Here is a 24,382-nt window from a genome sequence, read left to right as displayed (position 1 = left end):
AAAAAACAACAAAACAACGAGACTTTTCTCAGACGGAAATAGTATTTTGATAAAAGAGAGGCTCAGTGGATGTTCGTTCGAGACACATTTTCCCAGTTCTCCCCTCAAAATTGTGAGAATGGTTCGAGCCACCAGCGCTCCCAATGGCAGAGCGCGGCGCAGGCGGCCGTGGGGCAGCGCGCGTGCGCAGCAGCCGGGGCGGGCCGGTTGTGGTGACGGGCGGGCTGTGGGGGCTGAGTCTGAAGGACCGGTGGTAAATAACACGTGTTGGTATTAACAGTGTTTTGCCATGTTTGAGTTATTATTTCGGACGAGAAATGGCTGGGGGAACTGGGCCTGTTCAGAGAAGAGACGACCAAAGTGGGGGACGTCATCAATGTCCATAAGTATCTGAAGGGAGGGTGTCAAAAGTTTGGAGCCAGGCTCTGCTTGATAGTGCCCAGCAGCAGGACGAGAGGAGACAGACAGAAACTGATGCACGGGAAGTTTTACCTGAGCATAAGGACGAATCTCTTTACTGTGCGGGTGATCACGCAGTGGAATAGATTGTCCAGAGAGGCTGTGGAGTCTCCCTCACTGGAAATACCCAAGAGCCGCCCGGACGCAGTGGAGTGCAATGTGCCTTGGGGTAGCACTGCGTGGGCAGGTAGGTTGGAGCAGATGTTCCACTGTGGTCCTTTCCAACCTGAACCATTCTGCAGTATGACACTGTAGCTGTATAAATGTTACCTACACCATGTAGCGGGGCTGGGCAGAAACGTGGGCACTCACGTACAGGCTCCTTGCTGAGAAAAAGAGAAGTATGCTGGGTATTTTAAAACCTGCTTTGTTACTTTTCAAAGGAAAGTATAAAACAGAGAGGAGCAGTTTTTTTCCCATGTGTTTACAGGCGACTAAAACAGTAACAAGCTAAGAAGAGGTTTTCACTGAAAATTCAGAAAAGTTGTCCACACTATGTGTATATGGATACAGCTAAATATATGTGCATTCTTTTACCTTAAAGTATTAGCTTTACTCATATTTGGGTGGATTTCACTGGTTTTCAGTAGGTGTCACTAGAGCTCCGAAAGAACCCAGATTTTCACTCTTCTGGCTGTTTTCTGGAGTCTTGAATCTTTACCCACTTTCATCACACCACTCTTGCAGAAGACAATCTGATTTGATCCAGTCCATCAGCTGAAATAACTCCCGTACTCGGAGGATTCAGATTATCTCTGTGCAAAGGCTGGACTTTCCTCTGCCTTGCAGCAGGTCTGTACTGCCAACCCAGCGACAGCTGGAATAGCAGAGCTGGATTTTTGCAGGGTAATTAAGAACAGAGTCACTCAGCTGTTGAAAACACAGTACTTAGCATTTGTTTGTGGGGTAATGATGTAGATTAGATTACTCCTTATTGCTTCCAAGTTCCTGGCATGCCTCTCTGGCATCCACAGAAGTGCATGTACATAGACTTGGTGACAGGATTACACTTCACAATCCCCTGAACTTGGCACCTCCATATCTGGTGCTGGCAGTACTGTCATTCCACACACCCCAAATCTGGTATAGGAGTATTGTGTCAGTTTGGATTTGGGAAACATTAACTTTTACTCTCAGCTGTTTCCTACGTATAAGTTTGCCTGTTAAGTCTCTGTTTTCTGTTTTTCTTTAATTTACATCCTTCCCCTGAATTTCCTGGTTAGATTCCAGGTATTTAGGGGGAAGGATATGTATTATTTGTTCACAGAGAGATTAAGACAGGTTCCTCCCCATATCACAGAAGATTGCTAATGTATACTAACAGTAATATATCTCTATACTTCAGTAATACATCTGGGGATGAGTTTGAATCATGGATTAGCAACAATAGGCACCACATTGCCTCCTTTGTTGATACCTGAGGGTGAGTCATCTCCTGATTTATATCAAAGTTCAATATTTAGTATTACATGTGTATAACTGTGTATGAGAGAGTGTCTCGGAGACTCTGCTGAAGCTTCTATTTCAGCCAAGCCTTACAAGGCCATCCATCCCACTGCACTCTCTCACTCTCAGATTCTTTGCAGAGACTGCTAACAGAGCTCAGCAAAGAGCATCTACAGAGACTGAGGGGTAAGTGCTCTGGTCACTAACTACTCCTTTTATGCTTGCAGAAGAAAAATGGTCGGTATTGAAACAGTCTCACTGTCAAGGCAGCCACTTAAAAGATAATATGCTGGAAGCACCTCCTTAACATAATCATCAACTTGCCTTCTGTGTGACGAAATTTATGTTCATTTTTGTTCTCTTAGTTCTTGCAAAGAAGAAATTATTTCAAAGTAATTAAAACCAAAAGTTATTGTCAGTCACTTTGAAAGTTAAAAGATAGGCAGATGCACTGTTGTCTAGGCTAAACCCTCAGCTGTGCAAATCAGTTTTGTTCCTCTGCAGCAGGTGTATTTCCACTGTAAATTTGCTGTCAGTGAAACTGCTTAGAAACACTGCTTGCTGATAAAAAAGGGGAAACTGGAAGCACAGGTTAGGTCTCCAAACCATTGAGCTACAACCCTAACTTTGTATTTTTAAACCAAGTATCACGTCTTTCAACACACCTCTCCACGAATACACCACACACAGGGAATTTACCACATGTGTTTGAAGGACTGCCAGAAAACAAAGGAAGGTTTCAGGAAAATTCTTTCATTTCACTTCCACAAGGAGGAAATTTAATTTGGCTTCTGGAGGCTCTCTGAATTTAACTCTACTATGTGTGCCCATGTACATGCTAGAGATTCAAGAAGAAATTATTTTCAGTAAAGATTTTCTGAACAATTTTCTAGAGGTGATTTTTAAATTTTTCTATTTCTATATATTCATTCATATATATCTATAATTCAAAGAGCTAAACAATTGTCTAAAGTGCTTGGAACTGTGCACAGCAGAGTATCCTACAGTACTGTACAACTAGGCAGCACATTCTCAGTTTCCTTGTTTAATACAAACACCATAAAACAAGCATATGTACTGTATATACCCCCCAATACATTCTTTATGTTTTTCAGGTGATGATACTGGACTATATTTGTGTGTGTGTGTATATATATATATATATATATGTATATATATTAATTACAGATAAAACCTCAAGAAGTAGCTATCATTAATTTGTAACAGTTACTGGCATTCACAGGTATCACAGACCTGTATAAAATGCAGTATCAGATCTGCCACTTCTTCAGAGTTACCATATTCAATCACACTGAACCAAGTAGCATTAATTTTAAAATTGTAACAAAAAATCCACTCTGCGTAAGCTGAAAAGTTGTCGGTGTTGATTCTCCACAGCCTTCCATCTTTTGAAAGTAATGAAACATGTGGAAAGTACATTTTAGACGGACAGCAATTCTAAGCTGATAATGTTTCAGATACATATTTTGTAGTTACCAGTAACTATTTAGTTACCAGTAACTATTGAGCAATGGGGAACCAAGGTTTGAAATTTTTTTGCCTTACTTGACTTGAAAATGGGAACATTTAATCAAAAATCAAAGGAAGTTACAGAATAATTTTTCACTGTTTTTCACCGAAGTAATAGAAAAAATAAAGTCTAAGAACTGGCCCAGTGTGTATGAATGGGTGACACTCTGTATGCAAAATTTTATTTGCAATGAATTGACGTGACAATTCCCATGCAGGTGACTGTGGCTGCCTTAGAGTCTATTCAGCAAGTAACAATCTGTGGCTGCACTGGACCCTTGGAAGACCATCCTGGAGCTCAGCAGCCTGCACTGCTGTGGATGTGTGATCAAGCCCTCCTTACTGGGGTCACGTCCATGAGGGTTTGCTTGGAAGAGGCAGCAGTGCAGTGATTCCTACTGCTGAGCCTGTCCTGGTGCACTGCAGCTCTGCCAGAGAAACACAGCTTTGTGATCTCCCAGCGTTTAAGGTGCGGCTGGGGCCAAAGCAGAGCACACAGACCTTGCCATGATTTACTGTTTGAGCTATTGTGCCGCAGAACACTGGGAAGGGACAAAAACCTACCAGCTTTGTCAGCTCCTGTGTGCACAACAGTGTCTGTGCTCTGCAATCTTCTTGTGCCTCTCCCAGATTTGCAGTTCGGTTGTTAATGGAATTCTGGTTTTTGGTTTTTTTTTGTTGGGTTTTTTTGTTTTGTTTTGTTTTTTGGGGTTTTTTTGGGTTTCTTTTTTGTTTTTGTTTTTTTTTATTTTTTTTTTTAAGGAAAGCCCCTCTTCCCCCCAAAACTTAAGAGCTATCTGAACACTTGCAGGCAATTAAGCATGTGCCATCTTCACACCCTTCCCCCGCTGCCCATGCAGTCGAATGCCCGTTCAAACAAGCCATTGATATTTTTGTTTCAAATCACACCAGCTAAAATAATAATTATCTGAAACACAGTATTCCTTTAATTCCAAAATTTGTACAAGTTTACAAATCAGTATATACCACCACACAAAGTAGTGAATGGAAGATATGTTTAGCAATGTTTTACCATTTTACTATATCATAGCAATGTTCAAATATTGTTAAATTTGACATAGTATTGCAAGTTTTTTTTAATATAAAGAATTTATGCTTGAACAAGAAGATACAGATAATACCATTGCTTTCTTTGTTTCTATCCAGTGCAATATGTAGCTTCTATAAAATATTGGTGAAATGCTGTATCTAGTTCATATGAGCTTTATTTCCATTAAAATCTTGAAATGGGAACACAAAGTAAAACAAGACCTTATTAGTTATTAGAGTTTATAAATATAAACCTGTTTGAACATTACAGCAAATATATGTTAATTTCACTTAATTTCTCCCTTTCCCTTTCTTTGTATAGATACAGTTCCATAAGTTTTGGTGGGGTTATTTTTCAGATTTCTGTTAAATAGAAGTTTTAAGCTATACTGGGGGCTGCTTTTTTTTTTTTTTTTTTTTTTTTAATTTGACCTTCAAAATATTTTTGTATCATCCTTATAAAATCTTTCAGAATATATATTTTTTTCTTTTCATCATAATCTATGCCCCATCAGTGAATATTGCACTGATCTTGGTATAATAAGACTACAGCTAGCAACAATAGCGGAACTAAATGTGGAAGATCCTAAAGGCAGGAGGCAAGTTTATCCATACTTGCTTTTTCACCCTGAGTATATTTTCAGTTTAGTTTACAATGGTGCAGGTCTTAACTCCTGAAGATCATTAAAACCAGAGGACATGAAAGTGTTAAACACATGGTTCATGTGCACCTGTCAGTCTCATGCAAATGTAGGCGTTCAGCTTGGTTTTGTCATTGAAGCATTAAACAGACATGAAGACATGGGCCAATATTCTGGTCTCTGTTTAGGATGTCAGCAGTGCTCACACAGGCCTGTGCTGCCAGGTACCCAGGTGACAGAGTGGCTCTCCCTACCCTGACTCCAAGCCCTGCCAGCTGCAGACAGTCAGGGAGTTTTGCTTGATTCCCAGGCTGCCAGACTGGACTAGATGTTTTTAGCCTGTTGCTGGCTGGATCTTTTTGCACTTTGTGATGATACAAAATCGGGGGTCAGACTGAGTTTATACTCAGGTTAAGCAACTGTTAATTTGAAACAAACTCTCTCATATTATTAATTACAGTTCTGAGTTTGAAGCATCTCTGCAGGAAACCAAGCACTCACTTCACCTGGAAGGAGGGGTCTAATTTCTATAATATCAGGGATACTTAATCCCTTTGTTTCAAAGCTTTCATTTGGTTTTCTAGTTAAAACATGGGTGCTTATCTGATGTGGTTTTTCCATGTCAGCACTGAGGCTGTGGTGCTTCTCTAAGAGGTGCTCAGGTTGGCCAAAGCAGATGGTGGTGTGAAGTCCACCACAGTAAGGGTGGTGGAATACACAACTGTAGGTAAATGATAAACCCAACAAATAAATGCAGTCTGTAGAACTACAAATGGCCAAGAATATTTTCAGTGACTTTGAAGAGATCTATCTTCTGGTCCTAACATGTTTCAAATCACCAGTTGAAATGGTATTAGCTTAAATAATCATTAGCTTTTTTTTTTTTTTTTTATACTTGTTGAGTCAACATATATAGCACAATTAAAAAAAATCCAGATAGACTGTATCTGAGTTACAAAGACTAATATGTGTTACCTGAAAGAGGAGAGAGATGAGACACTCTAGAACCATTTCAATTTTTTATGTGAAGAAGAAATAAGGATTTGATTAAGTACCCATTCTTTTGCACCCACAGCAACATACTATGATGTGTGATTATACTGATAAATATTATATGTGAGATAATTTCAGAAGCCACTTCAAGCTGCTCATTTTCTCTTTCTGTGGATGTAGACATACCTGACTCTGTGGGAACACAGGTATCCTGTGTGTAAGGTTTGTCATGTCTTGTGCATGACATTTAAATGATTCATCCAACTTGATAAAAATTATCATACTGATCCCTCTTAGCCAACTGGGCTCTACTATACTTTGCATGAAAAGTGCTATTTTTTCTTTGCCTGTTTAACATCTTTTTATTTTTAACTCTAGGATTATTAACTCATTAATTTCTCAGGACTTACACTTGTAGAAGGCATGCAGCACCAAAGCAGGTATATGGTGTAATATTTCCAATGGGTTGTTGATGCAACTGGAAAACATTTGAACTTATCAATACAGACAACTAGGAGAGGCAGCAGAAATTGCTTCAGGCTTCTTGAAGCAAACTTGCTTCACTGCACATGGTGACATACCAAATTCTCATTACTTTTTATTGCATGGACAACGCTTTACAGCTATTGTTTTTCTGCCAAAAAATTCTGCCACAAAATTCTAAATTTCTAAATTCAATTTTTCAATTTTAAAATTTAATTTCAAAATTCTAAATTCTAAGTTCTAAATTTTGTATTTAGAATACAAAAATAGTATATACAATTCTGTGTCTCTGTGTAGCTAAAATACATTATGGATAGTTTGAAGTTCTAATTCTGCTACATCTTATAATAATGTTATGTAGTATACTATATAAGATTTTACATAAGTTCCCATAAAGGTAACTCTTTTTGTCCAGTTACATAAATGTGTTTAATTAGTTCACTGAACTGTGGGCCACACTATGCATCTGATTATTAACAAAATAGTAAGAAATTAAAAATTATTTCAGCATCTCTACCAAGGCTAGAGTCCTGCAACTAGAAATGGCTTGGAGGGAATACTTTAAAAAAACCCCTCCAACCCCAGAAGGAAGATAGGAAAAGCCTAAGTGATACCTCACCTACACATCCTTATTTTTTATGACATAACTTCAGCTTGAAGAAGTCTGAGCCAGAAGTTGTATCCTCATCTTTGTGTTATTACTCTTAAAACAATAAGGTTGGGACGTGACTTTCCATCCATGGTCTAGGCCTAGTATAGAGGAATGTCTTCTTGCAAAGTCAATTTTTTCACTTCATCCTAAGAGTTTAACAAGTTTTAGTTTGCTTGTGTAAGCACCACCTTGGCATGGTGGTGGAGCTCCTGTCTGATATAAAATATTTATAGTCTGACCTTACCTTTGTCCGAGTTATTCTGCCTGTGTAACAGCTGCCTTTCTGCCTTCAGTATCTTGGCTGCTTTCAAATGTTTCAATGGGATTAATGCAACACTGAGATCTATTTCATTGCTCCTCTCATTTCCTTTGAAGTGAAATACTGTGTTTTATACTTCAAAGTCAATATAGTAGACCTTTATATGATTTTGGACACACATTCTTACATCACACATTGGCAACATCAGCAAAAAAAAAAAAAAGTTTAGGCAGAACTATTCTAGTGTAACTTTTGAGTTTACTCTTCAAATTCTAAAAATAAAAATTAGCATTCTACCAGAATTGCTGACAAACCTAATGCCCTGCTAATTCCTGTATGATTTAGTGCCAAAGAATACATTTTCACTGCTTCCTTGATGTCAGAGTGGTGTTTCTATATTTATAAAATGATGGGCTTTCCAGAAGCTTATTGTCTGCAAATGGAATCCTAATGGCTCTTATTGATTCCATTAAAAAAGGAAGGTTCTGCTTCCTTTTCTTTCCTACAAGCATGTAGATGGATTTTTTAATTTGGTTATTGATATTTTGTAGCTTGTACATCATTAGATTTTTACCAAAGTGTAATGGATCCTAAAAGTCATTTAAATTTTACCTTTTTTAAAAAAGCTTTTCCAATGTCTTTAAAAATAATAGAGTGACAGAGAGTGGCAGCTGTTGGAAAGCACTCTTCTGTTACTAGAAGTGTTCTTCATTAAAATAATCCACCTCATTTATGCAAACCTGGTCTTGTTGTAAATAGCTCTAAAGAGGGATATCTAATTTTAGCCTCCAAATTGCCTTCCTGCCTTCAGGCTGACATCTCTAACAACAACCTTCAATTTTATAAACTAAACATATTCCACAAGAATCTATCAGAGGATCTGAAGTAAAAATCACATCTACACAGATCTTTTATTGCCAGAAAAAGAAATACTTACACTTCATAATTAAAAACTGAACAGGACACATAAAAGACAAAAATAAATTGTAATATGTACACACATTAGAAAGGATAAATAGCAAATATATTGTAATACTGCATTAAATGTATGCATATGTGAATTCCAGGACCCCCCCCCCCACAGTTGTGTACACTAATTCAAAGGATAAATAAGTGCTAATATAGGACAGAGAATTTCTTAGTGTAAACAATGCCACAGGCTTTTTAATAGGCCTTTGGGCCAATTTAGAAAAACCATGTATTGCCTTTCACACTCCATACCACTTAATTTTAATAGTATTCTATTCACATGTACAATTTCAAGATAGTATAAAAAGTTAGGAATCTAAGACGCATTCTTCACACTCAACAAAAACAGGCTGGAGACACTCCAAGGATTTTTCTTTCACTTTTAAAGGACCACTAGCTGAAGACACGCTGATTTGTTTGGGAGTTCTTCCTCAAAGCAGTGCAAGAGTCCTTAAATGTAAAAAGTTACATTAGTAGTCACTGCTCAGGCCTACTAATAAAGTCTTCTGTGCCTAATTTCAATTCTGACTTTGGATTCACACTAGCATGATGTCAAAGTTGTCACTACTGCCTGCCATGGATGACAAAGATAATGATCCCTCTGGTTTGAATGGCAAGTGACAGACAGCAAGGAGTGTTTCTAAACACAAAGCATTTCATTGCATTCATAGTGTCACATGATTTGTCTTTCAAATCCTGTTTATGTATCTCTGAGGATCCAGAGTATGTCAACATTAAAAAGCCAAAAAATATATTACTTGTTCTGTATCAATGTTCCATGTGTTTTCCTGAAGCATGTGCACTGGGATTTTAAAAAAAGACAGTTGAGTTATACTAGGACTAATTTCTGGCAACTGTATTTACTGGCACCAAAGAAAATGACAGTTCTTCCTAAAGTACTGATGACACAAGGACTTATGGCTTGCTATCTTTTTAAGACAGGCTGCATCCACTGAAAAAAACCTACATGCACAGTTGCTTACAGTCTTTCTTTTAAAAAATAATTCTTCCCACTGGCCAAATGCATTGTTGAGCAGTCCCATCGATTCCACTTAGCTCTGTGGACTGACAGACAAAGTCTCTTTTCCCCCAGCTCTCAGTTCTTTTGTGACCCCAGCTCCCCCTTTGTTCCCCTCAGTCCCAGCCCCATGAAGGCGGATGAGATCCTGGCAGCAGGCTCTCCAGCGATTGTCCTCAGCACTTCCTGACTCGTGGAGCTCTCACAAAGGAGCCCACTGGCTTGTCCGTGTGGGCTGGCCACAGAACCGTGGTTTGTCTGGACATGGACAAACGCTTCCTCTGGGTTCTCCTCCTAGACTAATCATTTGTCCATTGACAAAGACAAGGGCCGCTTTCTTCATTAGCCTCAGGGTAAGCTGTAGCACACACTCATAATCAAGTTCCAGTGCAATTTCAGGTCTTCAGGACGCAATGATTTCCCCAAAGAAAATTGTTACTTGAAATATGGGATGCGGTCAAACAGTTATGGACGATGAAACCTGAAAAGATAAATTAAAATCTTAGAATTATGTGTATTATATTTCAACTGACAATGACACTGATCCTCATCCCATTCTCACAGCTGTTTCCTTTTGTCGGCCAGTTATTCCTGATTTTCCTGATCTGTATTGGTTTAGAGTCAGACCTGTTATTTCCTGCTGTCCATCTCTCTCTGCTTAGTAAACCAAACAGAGATTTGGTGTGGCTCAAGCAGTGTCTGTCTGTGCCATTAGCCTGCCAGTGTGGTCCCTGGCAGAGTTTTCCTTGGGTCAGCCAGTGCTTTCAGGTACTGCCTGGGCATGGCTGGGGTTAGCACAGGACAGCAGGCAGGCTGGGAAGGGGGAACATCACCCTGTTTTGAGGTGAGTGGAACAGGTTAACTGCATGGATTCAAGCTGTGCCAAGCTTGCTGGCCTCAGGGCCGGAGAAGAATGTCCAGTCTGTTTGCCAATACAGATTTAGCTACAACTGCATCCATTATTTGCAGATACTGTCAGTAAGTATTATCAGAAAAGCTTTGCTAAACCATAAAAATTAAAATTCTGGGTTTTTAATCCTTGTGCAAAATGAGGCTAACAAAAATGTTGTATTTTCTTTTAAGTTAGCAGCAAATTTTATAGCATTTCAGATGCTTTCTTCTTATTAACAGCAGCGAACTGAGGTACATGGAGACCCAAATATACCTCACTTTTTTAGGCTTTTAGGTAGGGCATGTACATCACTCCAGATTGCCTGTATGATGGCTAGAGAAGTGGGTTGCACCAAAAGGTGTCACCAACCCTTTCTATAATAAGTTAGGAACCTACAGCAATTGAAATTCTAAATCATGTTAAATGTAATGAATCCAAGCAAAAGGGTAAGGAGGGCACCAGTATCAGGTTCTCGGTGTATAGACATATATCTCTGTTTAAATGGCTTTAAAAATTTATCTGTCCATGAAGTAGTAAAAGATGCATCAGCCTGAAAAAGGCATAGATAACGATACATCTACACAACAGATTTACCTCAGTTTTTGTTTGACACATTTTCTCTTAATAGTTCCACACATTATCCCTGTAAGTTGATTCAATCCAATACAGGGATGGATTTCTCAAATGAAGATGTGCACAAAGCCTGACATTCACAACTATGCAGCTGATCTGCTAAATGATGGTACAGAGGATTGCTAAAAAGACACAGGGGTTTTGTATTTTGTGGAAAAACAATATACTGGACTATATATAGCATTTTCCTTAGAAACTCTTCATCAACACCTGCTAATATGCTCCTCCCAAACTTGTATTGATTTCTTTATTTTTAGAAACTAATTTTCTTGGATTTTGTTATGAAATAACAGAAAGAATCAGTCTAATTTACTAGGACTAGAAAACCAGTCAAGTAACAGTCATTACAGTAAATGATGAACAATGAAACCCATTGTTCTTTCTTTTTCAAGTTTGATATAAATTTTTAACATTTCAAATATATTGTAAATACTGATTATAATATTAAATCATCTATATTTAATCTGCAATAATATAGGAAACCATATACTAGAAACTACTTTTGTTTATTAAGCAGCTTCCTTGTTTTCTCAGTCTATCACAGAATAGCCTTTGCTAATCAGGTGCCAATGCAAGTGTCTTTTGGTCTGCATAATCTCAGTGATCTTGAAAATAATTAATGTATGAGAAATCAATTCTCTGGCTAGAGAATTCTGTATATGGTTTCATTAAATCACTTTTGTTGTATCAATCCAATATTACGTAGCAGAAAACATAATTTTTAGTGAGACGTCCCAGGGAAAATTAGATCTCTTTATTTTCAAAATTGCAATTGACTTAAAACATTTGCATGTTATTCTGCTCTTAATTATTTTTTTCTAGTGTTACTCTTCTAACTTCTGTGTAGTAACTCCACAACATGACCAGTGAAACAAAAGAGCAGGGATAAAGAACAGAAAAAAACTGACTTCCCTCAGGTTGAAATTCTTTCAACAACCTATAGAATCATTGCCTGCATTGATCACAATTTGGCTGTTCCTATTTTTAACTCCATTTTCAAAGGCCCTCCTTGAAGAAAATAATTCCCTTTTTTACTGGTTTGTCACTCCACGAGATTCCTGGTTCAGCTTTCAAGAATCCAGTTGTAATCAGCCTCAACTGTTCTCAAAGCTCATGAAAAAATATCCAATTCTTTTTGTATGAATCATGCCTGTCTGTACTTAAGCTTCAGTATTGCAAAGCAACTCAAGAAACACAACAATATAAGCAGGGGTTTGGTTTCTATACCTATTTTTATTCTCTCCCTTGGGATGCTCTTTTTTTAAAAGTAGTATTTTTATACATTCTGAAAAAGATATACTATGTGCTACCTAAAGAGAAAATGACATCAGAAGCCAAATCAAAAGATCCATCTCCATGTTTGAAAAATACATTTTCTAGTGGTCAGAATGCAACACTACATTAAAACCCTGCATCCTGGTTCATCTTCTGGCTTAGGTTTGCTGTCTGTGAAGCCGGTTTGGATTTTTAAAAATGAATTTGTTTATGTTGTATCTACACAGAAGTGATAAGTTATTCTTTTTAAAAACTCCATGTTTTGGTGAGAAAGAAATCACTGAAGTTGTGAAATCAAACAGTGAAGTAGCAGATACATGAAACACCCATCATGAATTTTCCTTGTGATGCCTTTTTTTAATTTGGTGATTCACACTCACTAGCTCAGATCCTGAGTTTGGTTGAAACAGTAGCAGGAAACAGAAGGGACCCAATCTTAGATAATTGGTTCTGTCTGACAATTTTCAGCAGAAGCAAAGACATTAATACTATGGACACAATATTGGCCAATCTAACATCAAGTTTTGATTGCTGGTGGCAATTTTCAGGCTTTGCAACTTCCAAGAAAAATGAACACAGCCATGGAGATTTCAGAAAGTGTGTCCCTCCCCCTAGGAATAATTCTGCCAAATTTGAAACCCTGCTAAAATACTGTGGACACTTCAGAGCTTCTTCAAATAACAATGCTTCAGACAACATCTTGGTGTTATCCGAAGCAAAGAACAAAACAAATCCACATGAACACATTAGAAGTGGCAACAAGGGAATCTATCTTGTTCCCCAGAAACTGCTGCCAGGAGCCTAAGTGACCCTTAGAAAGCTTGCCAAGACACTGGTGAGCTTTTCTGAAGTTCAAAGCATCATCTAATTTTCACTTACAAATGCATCTACACAAATGTATATTTTAATGAGCAAGGGAGTGCTGCCAGAGAAGGAAACCCCTTTTATTTTGTGTGCTTGAAGATCACTAACTTCATCTGTAAGAACTGATGGGTTCTTGCATAAGATTATTTTTTAGATTCCCCAATCTTTTTCTACATAGTGACCAATCCATTGCAGTCACCTGCACTGCTGTATAGAGATGGCATCAGCAATAGTGGGAATTCCAACAGAATCAGTGGTGGGATTCAAGGGGACTCATGATAGGAATCCACACAAATCATGACACAACTGCAGAGAACTTGCAGGAAAGCAGAGGGTTGCTGTCGTTTCTCACACTTTCACAAGAAGGGGGATTCACCCACCTGGTAAATTGCCGACTTTCCTCGTGTACTTCCATTTCTGTGCTTTTGAATTCATTCAGTTCTTTCCGTATTGCTGCCTAAGAAGCAATAATGATATATGCAACCGTAAGAAATATGAATTTTCAGGAAAACAAAGACTCTGAAAGAAACGTGGCCCTACCATTACACGTGCCTTACAGTTCCCATTTCAATTTTTCCTTACTATAATCCACAGCTCTCACACATTTCTGATCACCAACATGAATGACTTTTCAATTAGAGCTGTTCAAAGTACTCATCCACAACAAAGAAATGAAAAGCATCAAGCACCAAAAGTAAACCAAGAAACACCAAATCAACTGCAATGGGTGAACAAAGCCCACACTGAAACAGAGCACTTCTACTGACAAAAATGGGCAAGGGGTTGGGTTACCCTGACAATCACTTGCTGAGTAGGCAGACAGGAGGGGATTCTATCTCCAGACACAGCCCTGAGGAGCTGGTGAGTTACTCTGCCAGCACAGGCACTGTGTGCACAGCAGGGTCCTTGTATCTCCCCTCTGGAGACAGGACTTCAGGAGTGCAGGATGAAAAGCATTTTATTTTTCAAGTGGAATTAATCACTTGGTTTGATTAGTTTTATTTAAAATGACATTAATATTTGGACATTTCAGGCTTGGATTTTTAGTTGGCAGATACTAAAGAACAGCAGAAATCCAGTACAGTTTGTAAATGCCTTGTTGCTTATGTTAAGAGACTGATAGCAATTTACCTCATCAAGTAAATACAGTTTCTGAAATATTCTAATATATATTACAAGAGGTTTTGTTCTATGCCACACACCTTTCTACCTTCACTGTTAAAGGAAATGACAGTTTATTCTTACTCATTCTTTCATCAGTTTAAATAAAGACAATATCATTTCATTAATCCCTAAAGAAACGTCAACTAGTGTGCATGCCTTTCAGTGCAGAGCAGACAAGCAGCATGATAAAATTATAGCATCAACAGGCTGCAGTCTTATAAATTATAAACTTTGCTTTAAGCAGGGGTGGTCGTGTTTAGGCACAACAGCATGCTTACATGAGGCTGCTGTAGAGCTAGTGAAGAGACAGTGACTTCTGAGCACCAAATCAGCAACAAAGACAGCAGAGCTCCAGTTCTGTAACAGACCTGCAGCACAATTTTCTGCTCCTACTGGAATTAGAAGAATGATTTCTCTTGGAAAAAAAGGACAAGGGAGTTTTCAGGCAACCGCAAGTCTGCTTTTCTGCTAAGGCCAATAAACTTGGGGCTGAGAGGATCAGCCTTGGGCAGCTGTTAATTACAAAATGAATTGAGACTAAAACCTGCTACCCTGAAGTAGGTAGGCAACTCCATTGTTTTTTTCTAGTGCAGTTTACCCTGGTTGGACCTCTGTCCAAGTGGAGGTGCTGGGTCCTCTAACCTCCCACAAACTATGGGAGGACTAGACAGTGCTCAGCATCTCCCATAACCAACATCTACAAACTCTTCTGACTACATTTTTAACTATTTCACCTTGGCCTGAGACAACTGTCAGATGAACTGGCAATTTTTAAATATTAAACTTTAAAATACTAGCTGAAATAAAATTAGTGCTTCACTACCCTTAGCTAAAATAGAGTGGGCTCTTGCACACACCACTTTTCATATCAAGCACATCTCACAGGAGTTCTATTAAGTCCACAGGTCTTGGTTCAGACCAGTGCTTTAAGACCCAGCACTCTGGGCTACCTGAATCTTACAGCTCTCCTTTCATTAAGTAATGTAGGAGGGAAATGGAAGAGTACCTTATGGTAACCTTTGACTGATATTTTTTAAAAATGAGAATCACAGGATCATTTATCTCATCCTTTGTAGTCAGGCAGCAGAGCTTTATTAACTGTAGGATGTTAGGGGCAGTCTTCCCAAGAAGCTCTGCTGCATGCACATGGTCATTCCCTGCACTGGTGGTCATGGCCAAGAACCTTGAGGAGGATGGAGAAACTTCTACCTGTTTTTCACTCAAATGCGTGGCAAAAGCAACTCCTGGTAGCAGTGATGCAGACTCCTGCCTGCAAATCCCTGCATGAATTCCCACAGATCAGGGCCACCTTTGGTAAACTTTTATCTGTCTTAGCAAGGTTTTAAAAAATAGAAAACAAAAATTAGAAATTCTGGCTCCAACTGTCATAATGGAGGTGTAAAATATGCTCATAATAGGCACCTGAGTGGGTTTTCTTAGCTGCAAGCAGTAGACGCACAGTAGCGCCATGACAATCTTGCTGTCACCAGCAGATGTCATTTGTGATGCTGACAATCAAGAGAATGTAAACCAGAGGAAAGCTCCCCAAAAGTGACAGATGAAAGCATTTTCTTATAATCTGGATTTGTGCCTTGCCTTGTCTGCAGGAGTTAGCCTGGCCCAAGGCTTGTCAGCACGACGGTCGTAATCTGGAGATTCCGTGACCTCCACGTACTCGTTAAATCGAAGGATTCTTCTCGCTTGAAGTTCAGCCACTGTAGGCCTCAGACTGAGCTGTAAGCAGGAGGCAGAAAATAGTATGCTTAATAAGATGAAATGAAATAAAAGAGGAGGGTATGATGTAATCTCAAGAGAACTTTGATGGTATTTCTAAATAGGGTGACTTTCAGGTGTCTAAAAAAAGGCACCACCCTGGGAGTGCTGTGCAGGAATGGGGAGGCAGCCTAACCTGATTTCTTCAATTATAAAAATAGTCTTTGTCGGGCAGGTCACAGAGAATCATGACAGTTATCCCTGCAATGTTAATTGTGACTTTGCAACTGGCACTACCCCACTAGGCCATCTGCATGAACAGTTATACCGTGTTAAAACTGTAATATCAAAAATACGTGACATTTGGAAGTATCTGCCCCGGTTTTGACCATCTAGTGGTCATTATAATGCCAAATTGTTTCAATCACCTCAAACAATATTCATTTTAATTAACTAAGGATGATCATATTAAGGAAACTGTATTTTTGCAGAGACAGGCAGACCAGGGATACTTATGAAAACTCCCCCCATCCTCTCCCAGAACAGACCTGTAACTGCTCCATTTCCAGGGACAATGAGCATGATCCCACCTGCAGAAGCTAAGACCACTGATGTGGTTAGAAAAGCACTGAAGGGATGTCATAGGGGTCACATTGTTTTGCTGCCCTCTCCACTGCTCTAGGGAAGAGGGGATCTGCAGGTGTGGCTGCCCCTGATCATATGTGACGGGGTGGTCTTGCTACAGAGGAAATCTGTCACTTATGTCCCCTGCTGAGAAACAGCAATATGGCCAGACTCAGTATGCTTCTCCAGGTGTGGGGAGCTGGACAGCATGGGGGTTCCCCCAACAAGGGCTTGGCTTGTACTGCTTTTCAAGCAGATTTCTAATCTGGGGAAAATGACTGGACATTTGCAGCAATGTCTACACACTGATTTTCAGATTCTTATGAAACATAATTCTATGTACAAAAAGACACAATACAAAAAAGCACATCATCACCTTTCTACTGAGTCTACGTTTTATTTCTCTTTTGGCTTCCTGTTCCTCTTCTTCATTCTTCTCTGTTTTCAGAAGAGATAAAAAGGAGTGAATATTTAAGTATTATAACTGCAGATACTGTATTTCTCTTGGTTGAACGCTTCAGAACTCCAAGTCCTGGCTCATGTTTCCTCATATTTCTGGATGATGCCGCCTGTGTTGTCTGCTTTTTGGATTTTGTCTGCTCTCATTCTTTTCCCTATCCGCATTTCCCCTGATTCTGTAGACATCTCAAGTCAACTGTGGGTCATGAGCACAGCAAAGAGAAGGTGCCTGTCATTTCCTTTCTGTGTACCAGCAAGCAAGTACCCTGAAAGAGTTGCCTGATGTTTCAATAACTTATTTTAGCATTACAATCACTGTTGCTTTTACTTCCAACATTGACTTTAGAATAAGAGTCTAATTTATAAATGCCAAGTGAAAATTTTACTCTGAGTATTTGAATTACCCAAGTTCCTTCTACTGCTACAGACACGAATCAATGACATTTGTTTCACTGTCATTTGTCAGCAAATTGGTTTTATTATATAAATTTTTTTCTGGTTTTACAATAGGGGCATATGATCCAACACTCAAGCCCTCTTGGTTAAAGGCCACTGGCTGGACCAGATGAACCAGTACAGCAGAAAATTATGTCCATTTTTAGGATGTATTTGGGCACACGAATAAAACAATTTCCTTTTAACAAACTTCTGTTCTAACCAAACTTGATTTTTCAACTGCCAGTGAAAAGCACACTTAGAAAGACATGTTTGTGTGTGCTCAGCATATTTTTAAATTGATGTATGGTTCGAAGGACAGTATTTGCCCTTTCAGTCCAACTCTGATGGTTAAATGCTAAGTTTTGTGGCTGAAATATCCCACCTAGAGAAATACATAAAATTCTGATCCTGTTTTATTCATGGTTGGGGATTACAGACTCTGCTTTACAGTTCAAGGCTAACTTTAAATTTAAAGAAATTCATTTGTTCTGGATACAGCCAACTTGTATAGATGAAAAGGGAGTTTTAAAACCTGGTATAGTTGTATCTGCCCTGTTTCCTATGGCCAGCCTGCTGTCTTAGTAGAGGTGACCTGGCCTGAGGAGAATTTCTGTGTAATGACTTTCACAGTGGAGAAAATGCTACGACAGGACATCTCGTGGTACTTGCAGATATCCTTTGCTTACTCAAATGCTTTCATTTAATAAGAATATCAGGGAAAGGAGGAGAGGACAAATTATAAAAATAAAAAAGTAAGAAGGTAAAAAATAGGAAAAAGGCAATGCTTGCCCAAGATCTTCTCTGTGAGAAGATTCCAACACCAACATCAGGTTTCCAAGAGCAAGGTGCAATCGCACAGGCTTGCTGCCAGGATTAGGTTGGATTTCAGGTTGATGGTGATGTTACTGAGAGACTGAAATATGGATGTAATTTATGGCTTATTAATTGCTTTCCTGTTAAATGGAAAAGAAATGGATAGCCTGTTTCCATAGAGGAACTGTAAATGGACTCAAACTGAAGAATAACTGTAACTGGAGAGTTATAGATTAATCTACATTTTAATTTTTTTAATTATGTATCTATCAATAAATAAGTTGGGTATTATTTAAGGAATTATAACTTTAAAGGATAACTAATCCCATAATATCCTCATCTAAAAAAGTCAAAAGGTCTCTAGCTGTTTTGAGACAGATAAATAATCTGTAGGCTTTTGTTTAAACATCCTGTCTTTGCAATCAATAGACACAGCAGCTGAGGTAATTAAACACAAACTATTACTTTGGGGTTCCGTTCACTTGGGAATCATGTGACATAAAGAAATTTTGTCCCCTTATGAATGGAATTGCTTAAGTCCTACCTCAGACAATCTCCAGTAACAGGAAAAAAAGACAATTGAAAGTACACATCACTGTACTGCCCTTTCCTTACTTTAGTTTGTAAAATATGCTGTGCATTATCTTGGCCTTTCTTTTCTATCTAAACTACAGTGTTTCCTAAGATGCTTCATGTAAGAAACAAGGGCTCACACTGCTTAATGTATGCCTTAAGGAAGAACTACCAACAGCACGGCACCTGAAATAGTGTTTCTCTGTATTTTGGGGGAGGATAAAACACCTTAAAAATCTTTCTCTAGACATTTAGGAAGGTTGAAGGTTAGCTGCCTATTCCAAGCTGTGAAGCCAGATCCCTTTGGAGAGCAGATGACTGCACAGCAAGATGGGAGACAAGGGAAAACCCCCCAAAAAGGGCAAGCATCTTAGTGACTGGGCAGAGGGTGTTGGTACCCCTTGGAACAGGCCATCTTCTGGAGGCCAATTCCAACATGAGCTTCCTTAAATCCTGGGAAAAGCAGGAGAGGATCAAACCCATGGGGAATAGACAGTCTTCTGCATGAGAGGTCAGGGACAGGATTTTATACATTCAAACTGGTTTACTTCTAGGAATAAAAGTCAAGAGCTAAAGGAAATGGACTGAAATCTTGTGGCTGCTAGTATTATACTGAATCTGCTGTTTAGCACACAGGCCCCTGTCTCTCCACTGACTTGTACCTAAAGCACCAATTTCCCACCTCCAGCGTGCTGGGCAGAGTCTTGCTTTAAGCCTGGTGCTACAGAAACGCTGCCTGGATACAAATACCTACAAACAGTAAAAACTACAGTGTGTTTTTGGTCTTTTAAGGTAAAAGTTTTGAAAGTTGCTGTAGGGAGTTAAGAAGATGTGTGGTGCTAAAAATAATGGGTCTGGTGCTCCTGGTTCCTGTAGGTGTTGTGGAAAATTCCAGCCAGAGGGCCAAGATTTGGCTGCAGGTATGAAGTGACTCACTTGGCCAAACAGGAACACATTAATGCACAGGAACACACTTATCACTGCTTTCCACCTTAAAAGCAGATCTAATCTGTGTGATGTGGAGAGAGAAAATATAAACACAGCATTCTCAGCTGCAAGTCCCCTCCTCAGATGTCCTGCTGCTGCCCTACTGGCAAAGAACCAGCCCAGCAAGCACCCTGTGCTTGAAGAAGTCTCTGATTAGATCCCAGCAAAACTATGGCTTCCCTCCTTCCCTCCCTGCAATTCCTAGGAGGTCAAACTGGGATTTGACTCCTAATTGAAACAATTTTGTTTAGCATCAGTTATTGTGGCTGTCAAGTTAAATAATCCACCAGTCAAAGCCAAACAAGCAGCTTCCCAGTCAACCATACATTATTGCTCCTGCACTTTTACCACATTACATCTGGTCACCTTCTGTGGGACATCTGTTTTGTAGCAGAAGGGGAGAAGAAAAAAGACAAATTTTCCTGCCTGAGGACTGCTCCATTCTTGACCAAAAAGTACTCCTGGAGCATAAAACCGAACTTTCCATTGTGTCCCTATGGGATTAGCTATGTTTAGAGTTCTCTGTGGGCTTGCTAAGGAAAGAGAAAGAAAAGACAAATAAAGCACTTGCTTCTTGCAGTGCTCTGAAATGCACAAAGCTGTTTCTCTTTCCTGGTCTTACAAGCAAAGATAACAATTAATATTCCTTAACAAGCTTTGAGAGCTAAACCCCATTTTCTACAAAGCCATTACTGGCAGGCGTGCAGGTGCATTGTACAAGAAATTCACTGTCCCTTACAAATACAGGGAAAAATTACAGTTATCTTAATCTGAAATTCTTGGAAGACTAAAAAGTTTCTTTGCCATAATGCAATACTATAAATACTGTTGGTTCAAAGCCAGTGTACAAGAAGCCTGCCTTGATAAAAAACACAGGGCTTTATGTATTCCTTCAAGTGGACTCTTAAGTTGTCGTAACTTTGTTTTAGTGTGGGAAGTCTCAAAAGTCTGGATAGTTTTATCCAAACAGTTTTTAAACAAATCCGCCTGCAATGTCTTGAGATGGTACTTGGAAACAGGATTTTCAGTAACTCGTGTATCTGGAAATATTATCTAAACAAAGCTTCTTGCAAAAAAAACTTGCTCACTAACTGGAAATACAAAAAAAGAAAAAAAGTAGGGATTTTTTTTCTGAACCTCTTAGAAGATTTGGGCTGAACTTTATTCTGAAGTAAACATTAGGACCTTTACCACTTAATGTAACCTCAAAGTCTGATAAATATGACTCAAAACAATACATCCCCTTAGCTGCAGTTTACATACACACAATAATATAACTCTTTCTCCTCATCCACTGCTTAAAAAATATGAGGAAGGAAACTTTATGAAAGAAATCCCAACTTACTCACAAAAGCTCACTACACCAAGAAAGGCATTTAAGACGTGCCAACATTTTCAAATGATCCACAGTAAGGAATGGCAAAAATTTTGATGTAAAATATAAGTGCCTTATGGTTTAGAGAGAACTTGCACCCTGAAAGGACTCTGAGTCAGACTCATCACAAACCCTGTCTTGGTTTTGGTTTGCTTTAGTTTTAATAGATCACTTTCAACTTGAAATATTTTATATCTCAGTGATGAGCAAAAAGCAGTTCCTTCATGTGCTCACAAGGGCCTCTGTGATTTTTTTGTGATTTACAATTCTGCTTCCCAGCCTTCATTTTTCGCTCTCCCTGGCCTCTTTAAGACACCCCCCAGCAGCAGCAGGGGAGGATGGCAGGAGGCACTGAGTGCAAAGCCTGGTGCGCTGCCAAAAGCTTAAAGTAAACAAGCTGAAACAGGAGAGGAAATCTATTAACTGCTTTCCAGTTTTGAGCTACTTATTGCAAGAGCAGTGAATGGAATAAACACTGGCAAAAGGGGATATTAAATACATCACAGGTTTGCTGCTGGCTTGGTCACCTCGAGATAAGCGAGAAAGGGCAATAAGGGAGCCCAGCTGGTGCTCCCAGCCCAGTGGCTGTATCCTGGCCCACCAAAGATGCTTTGGATTTATGCTTCTCACACAGTCCAGCATGAGCAGTTTGTCATATATAAAAAAAGTTCTTATTTCCAATTTTATTTTTATTTATCTTTGAAATTTAGAGGTTTGGAAATTACAGTTTTAGAAAGTCTAATCACATTATGTGCTGGACAGGAGTTCCCTGATCCCTCTCCTGTGCAAGCATGAACTGTAGCTTCCATTTTCAGTAAGATATGGCACTATTTGGCATTTGAGAACTCAAACAACAGCACAAAGATTTTATTAGCATTTTATTGTCGGGATGGTTTGCCTGAAAGCCAATAATTGCCCTCTCCCTGATTTGCTAGGCTGAGCAAGTGACAGAGTCATCAGTCCATGGATGCTGTCAGGTAAACATCCCATTTTCTTTTCTTCCCTTCCATTAGCATGCTACATATCAGAGCTGACACCAGACCTGCATGGATGAGCTCCAACTTTACTGAACAATTGTTGGAAATACCATAACAGCATCATACCAACTCTTTGATCAGGTGTGAGAAGTTCTCATGCCTTAAGAGTTTTTTTGTTTGCTATTTGTGTGATTTTTGATTTATTGCTATGAAGTGTCTTTTCTTCATTTATTTCTTCTACTTAACCATCAAGTACTAGCCACCTCTGCAGGATGAACACAGGACTAGGTGGAGTTGGGCATGGCACTGTGTGTTTAGGTAACAGCTTCATTGTGGAAAGATTCATAAAGGAGGACAAAACAATGCTTGTTCTGAAGAGTTTGCCAGCCAAAGAACAGAAGCAACATAAGTAAATGGCAGAATAGGTATAAATAGTAAATATCTAGTGTACTTCCTCCACCCTTGACTATTTGAATTACAGACTTTTTTTCAGCATAGATAAAAGGATTGATTTAATTAATGGGAAGATATTCAGTGAGATTCTCATGCATGTTTCAGTACAGAAGACATTTATGTCAGAAGTGAATATGAAGCCAGCATGCTGAAGTAGCTGACATATACCTATTGACTTTCTGCTGAACACTTTGCCTTTCTTCTTTCTACTCGTCCTTTCAACCTCTGCCCTTCCATCCCACCTGCACCTCCAACTCATATTCCTTTCTCCTCCTCCTCCTAAAAATCAGGGGGAAGGTTAACTAGCCTAGAACTATTTCTAAAAGGTATCCAAGTCATTCTTGGTCTTTGGGACCAGCTTCAAGAAGTGAGATTGTGACAAGTAAAATTTGGCATATTCAATAAATGGAATTTTCAAAGCTACAATTACAGGTTAGTGTATAAATCAAGTGTTGAGACATTATTTTCTAGAACATCATTTCTCTCTAGTTATGGTTCTAATACTGGAGCAACAATGATGGACTTCCATATGAATCCAACACCTGCTCCCTTTCTAAGCAAATACTGTATGAAACCTGAATGAAATACTTACGCTTCAGGATATTTCTTTGCTCCAGCTCTTCAGTTGTGGGCCTCTGGCTAAGCCTCCTGTGAGAACAAAGTAAATGACTGATTTAAAACCAGATCTAAATGACACATTAGGATTTGTAATACAGCTTAAAAAATGTAATTTCTGGAAGTAATTTCCAGGCAGTTATAACAACTGCTTATGTAACCAGATTGGCCATTTGTTTTAAAAGATGTAGTGTTGTCATTTGAACACATGAATAACTGATACTTGAATAATATTACAGAATTTGTACTAGCAAATTTATAGTCCTCACAGGCATAATTTTATTAATAAATTCATATACCTTTTTTGTTCCCAAGAACCATCACTATAATCAGTTGCGCAATTGTTAGATTATTCTCAGGTATTTTGAATGAATTTTGATATTTTTGATATTTTGAAGTCTTACTAAAGTTTTTTTAAAAAAACAAAACCAACAAAATCCATAAGCTGTTCATTCCTCATTAATTTGTATGTACAATACAATTAAGAGCTTCACCTGAAACCTAATTTTATTTAGTTACCTAAATATAACAACTGCCATTACAAAAACCCCAAACTGAGATAATAATTTTCTGATTTGTACATGGTTGATATTGTCTCTGTGTTTACTAAACAAGTCCACTTGTTCACTTGAGGAAAGGAGCAAGAAAAATTTCAGCAGTAAAACTTATTTTGCATGTGTGTTCAAGACAGGTGTCTATTCATCAACACTCACACAGTTCACTACAAGCTGTCTTTAGCCTCGTGACACTCATCCAATTCAAATCCCTCTTGGACTTACAGATTTGTCCCTGGGGACTGGCAGGTTTACCACAGGTGACCAGTCCCAGCTGTAGGAAGTCCCAGGTGGGGACCTGACTCAACCCTGACTTGAGCTGTGGGAACAGATTTTCCACCAGACCTCGATGCTGCCAGGTGCTGACCACCAGGCCAGGAATTTTTAAGAAACTGGCATCAAACATGGATGTGATTTTGGGTATGAGCACAGCCCTGATGTACACAGATCTTTCTCCTGCCACCAAAGCAGAG

The 24,382-nt window shown here is 38.9% G+C and overlaps 1 protein-coding gene across 4 annotated transcripts in view; it reads right to left on the bottom strand.

Annotated features, from left to right (window-relative positions):
• Positions 1–4,450: 4,450 nt before the first annotated feature.
• The window catches only part of PHACTR2 (phosphatase and actin regulator 2), a 76,861-nt gene continuing 56,929 nt past the window's right edge, over positions 4,451–24,382 (bottom strand). For all 4 annotated transcript variants that reach the window (XM_058801770.1, XM_058801772.1, XM_058801771.1 and 1 more), the window contains 5 exons: positions 23,333–23,388; positions 17,042–17,103; positions 15,925–16,062; positions 13,545–13,621; positions 4,451–9,981 (listed from right to left, as the gene is read on the bottom strand). In XM_058801770.1, coding sequence (XP_058657753.1) covers positions 9,966–9,981; positions 13,545–13,621; positions 15,925–16,062; positions 17,042–17,103; positions 23,333–23,388 — 349 coding nt within the window. In that variant the 3' untranslated portion in view covers positions 4,451–9,965. The remainder of the gene's footprint in view (positions 9,982–13,544; positions 13,622–15,924; positions 16,063–17,041; positions 17,104–23,332; positions 23,389–24,382) is intronic.

Source organism: Ammospiza caudacuta, chromosome 3, assembly GCF_027887145.1.
Source record: "Ammospiza caudacuta isolate bAmmCau1 chromosome 3, bAmmCau1.pri, whole genome shotgun sequence".
NCBI classification, from domain to species: domain Eukaryota; kingdom Metazoa; phylum Chordata; class Aves; order Passeriformes; family Passerellidae; genus Ammospiza; species Ammospiza caudacuta.
The sequence above is the reverse complement of the archived record's forward strand: the minus strand, read 5'-3'. Positions and strand labels throughout refer to the sequence as shown.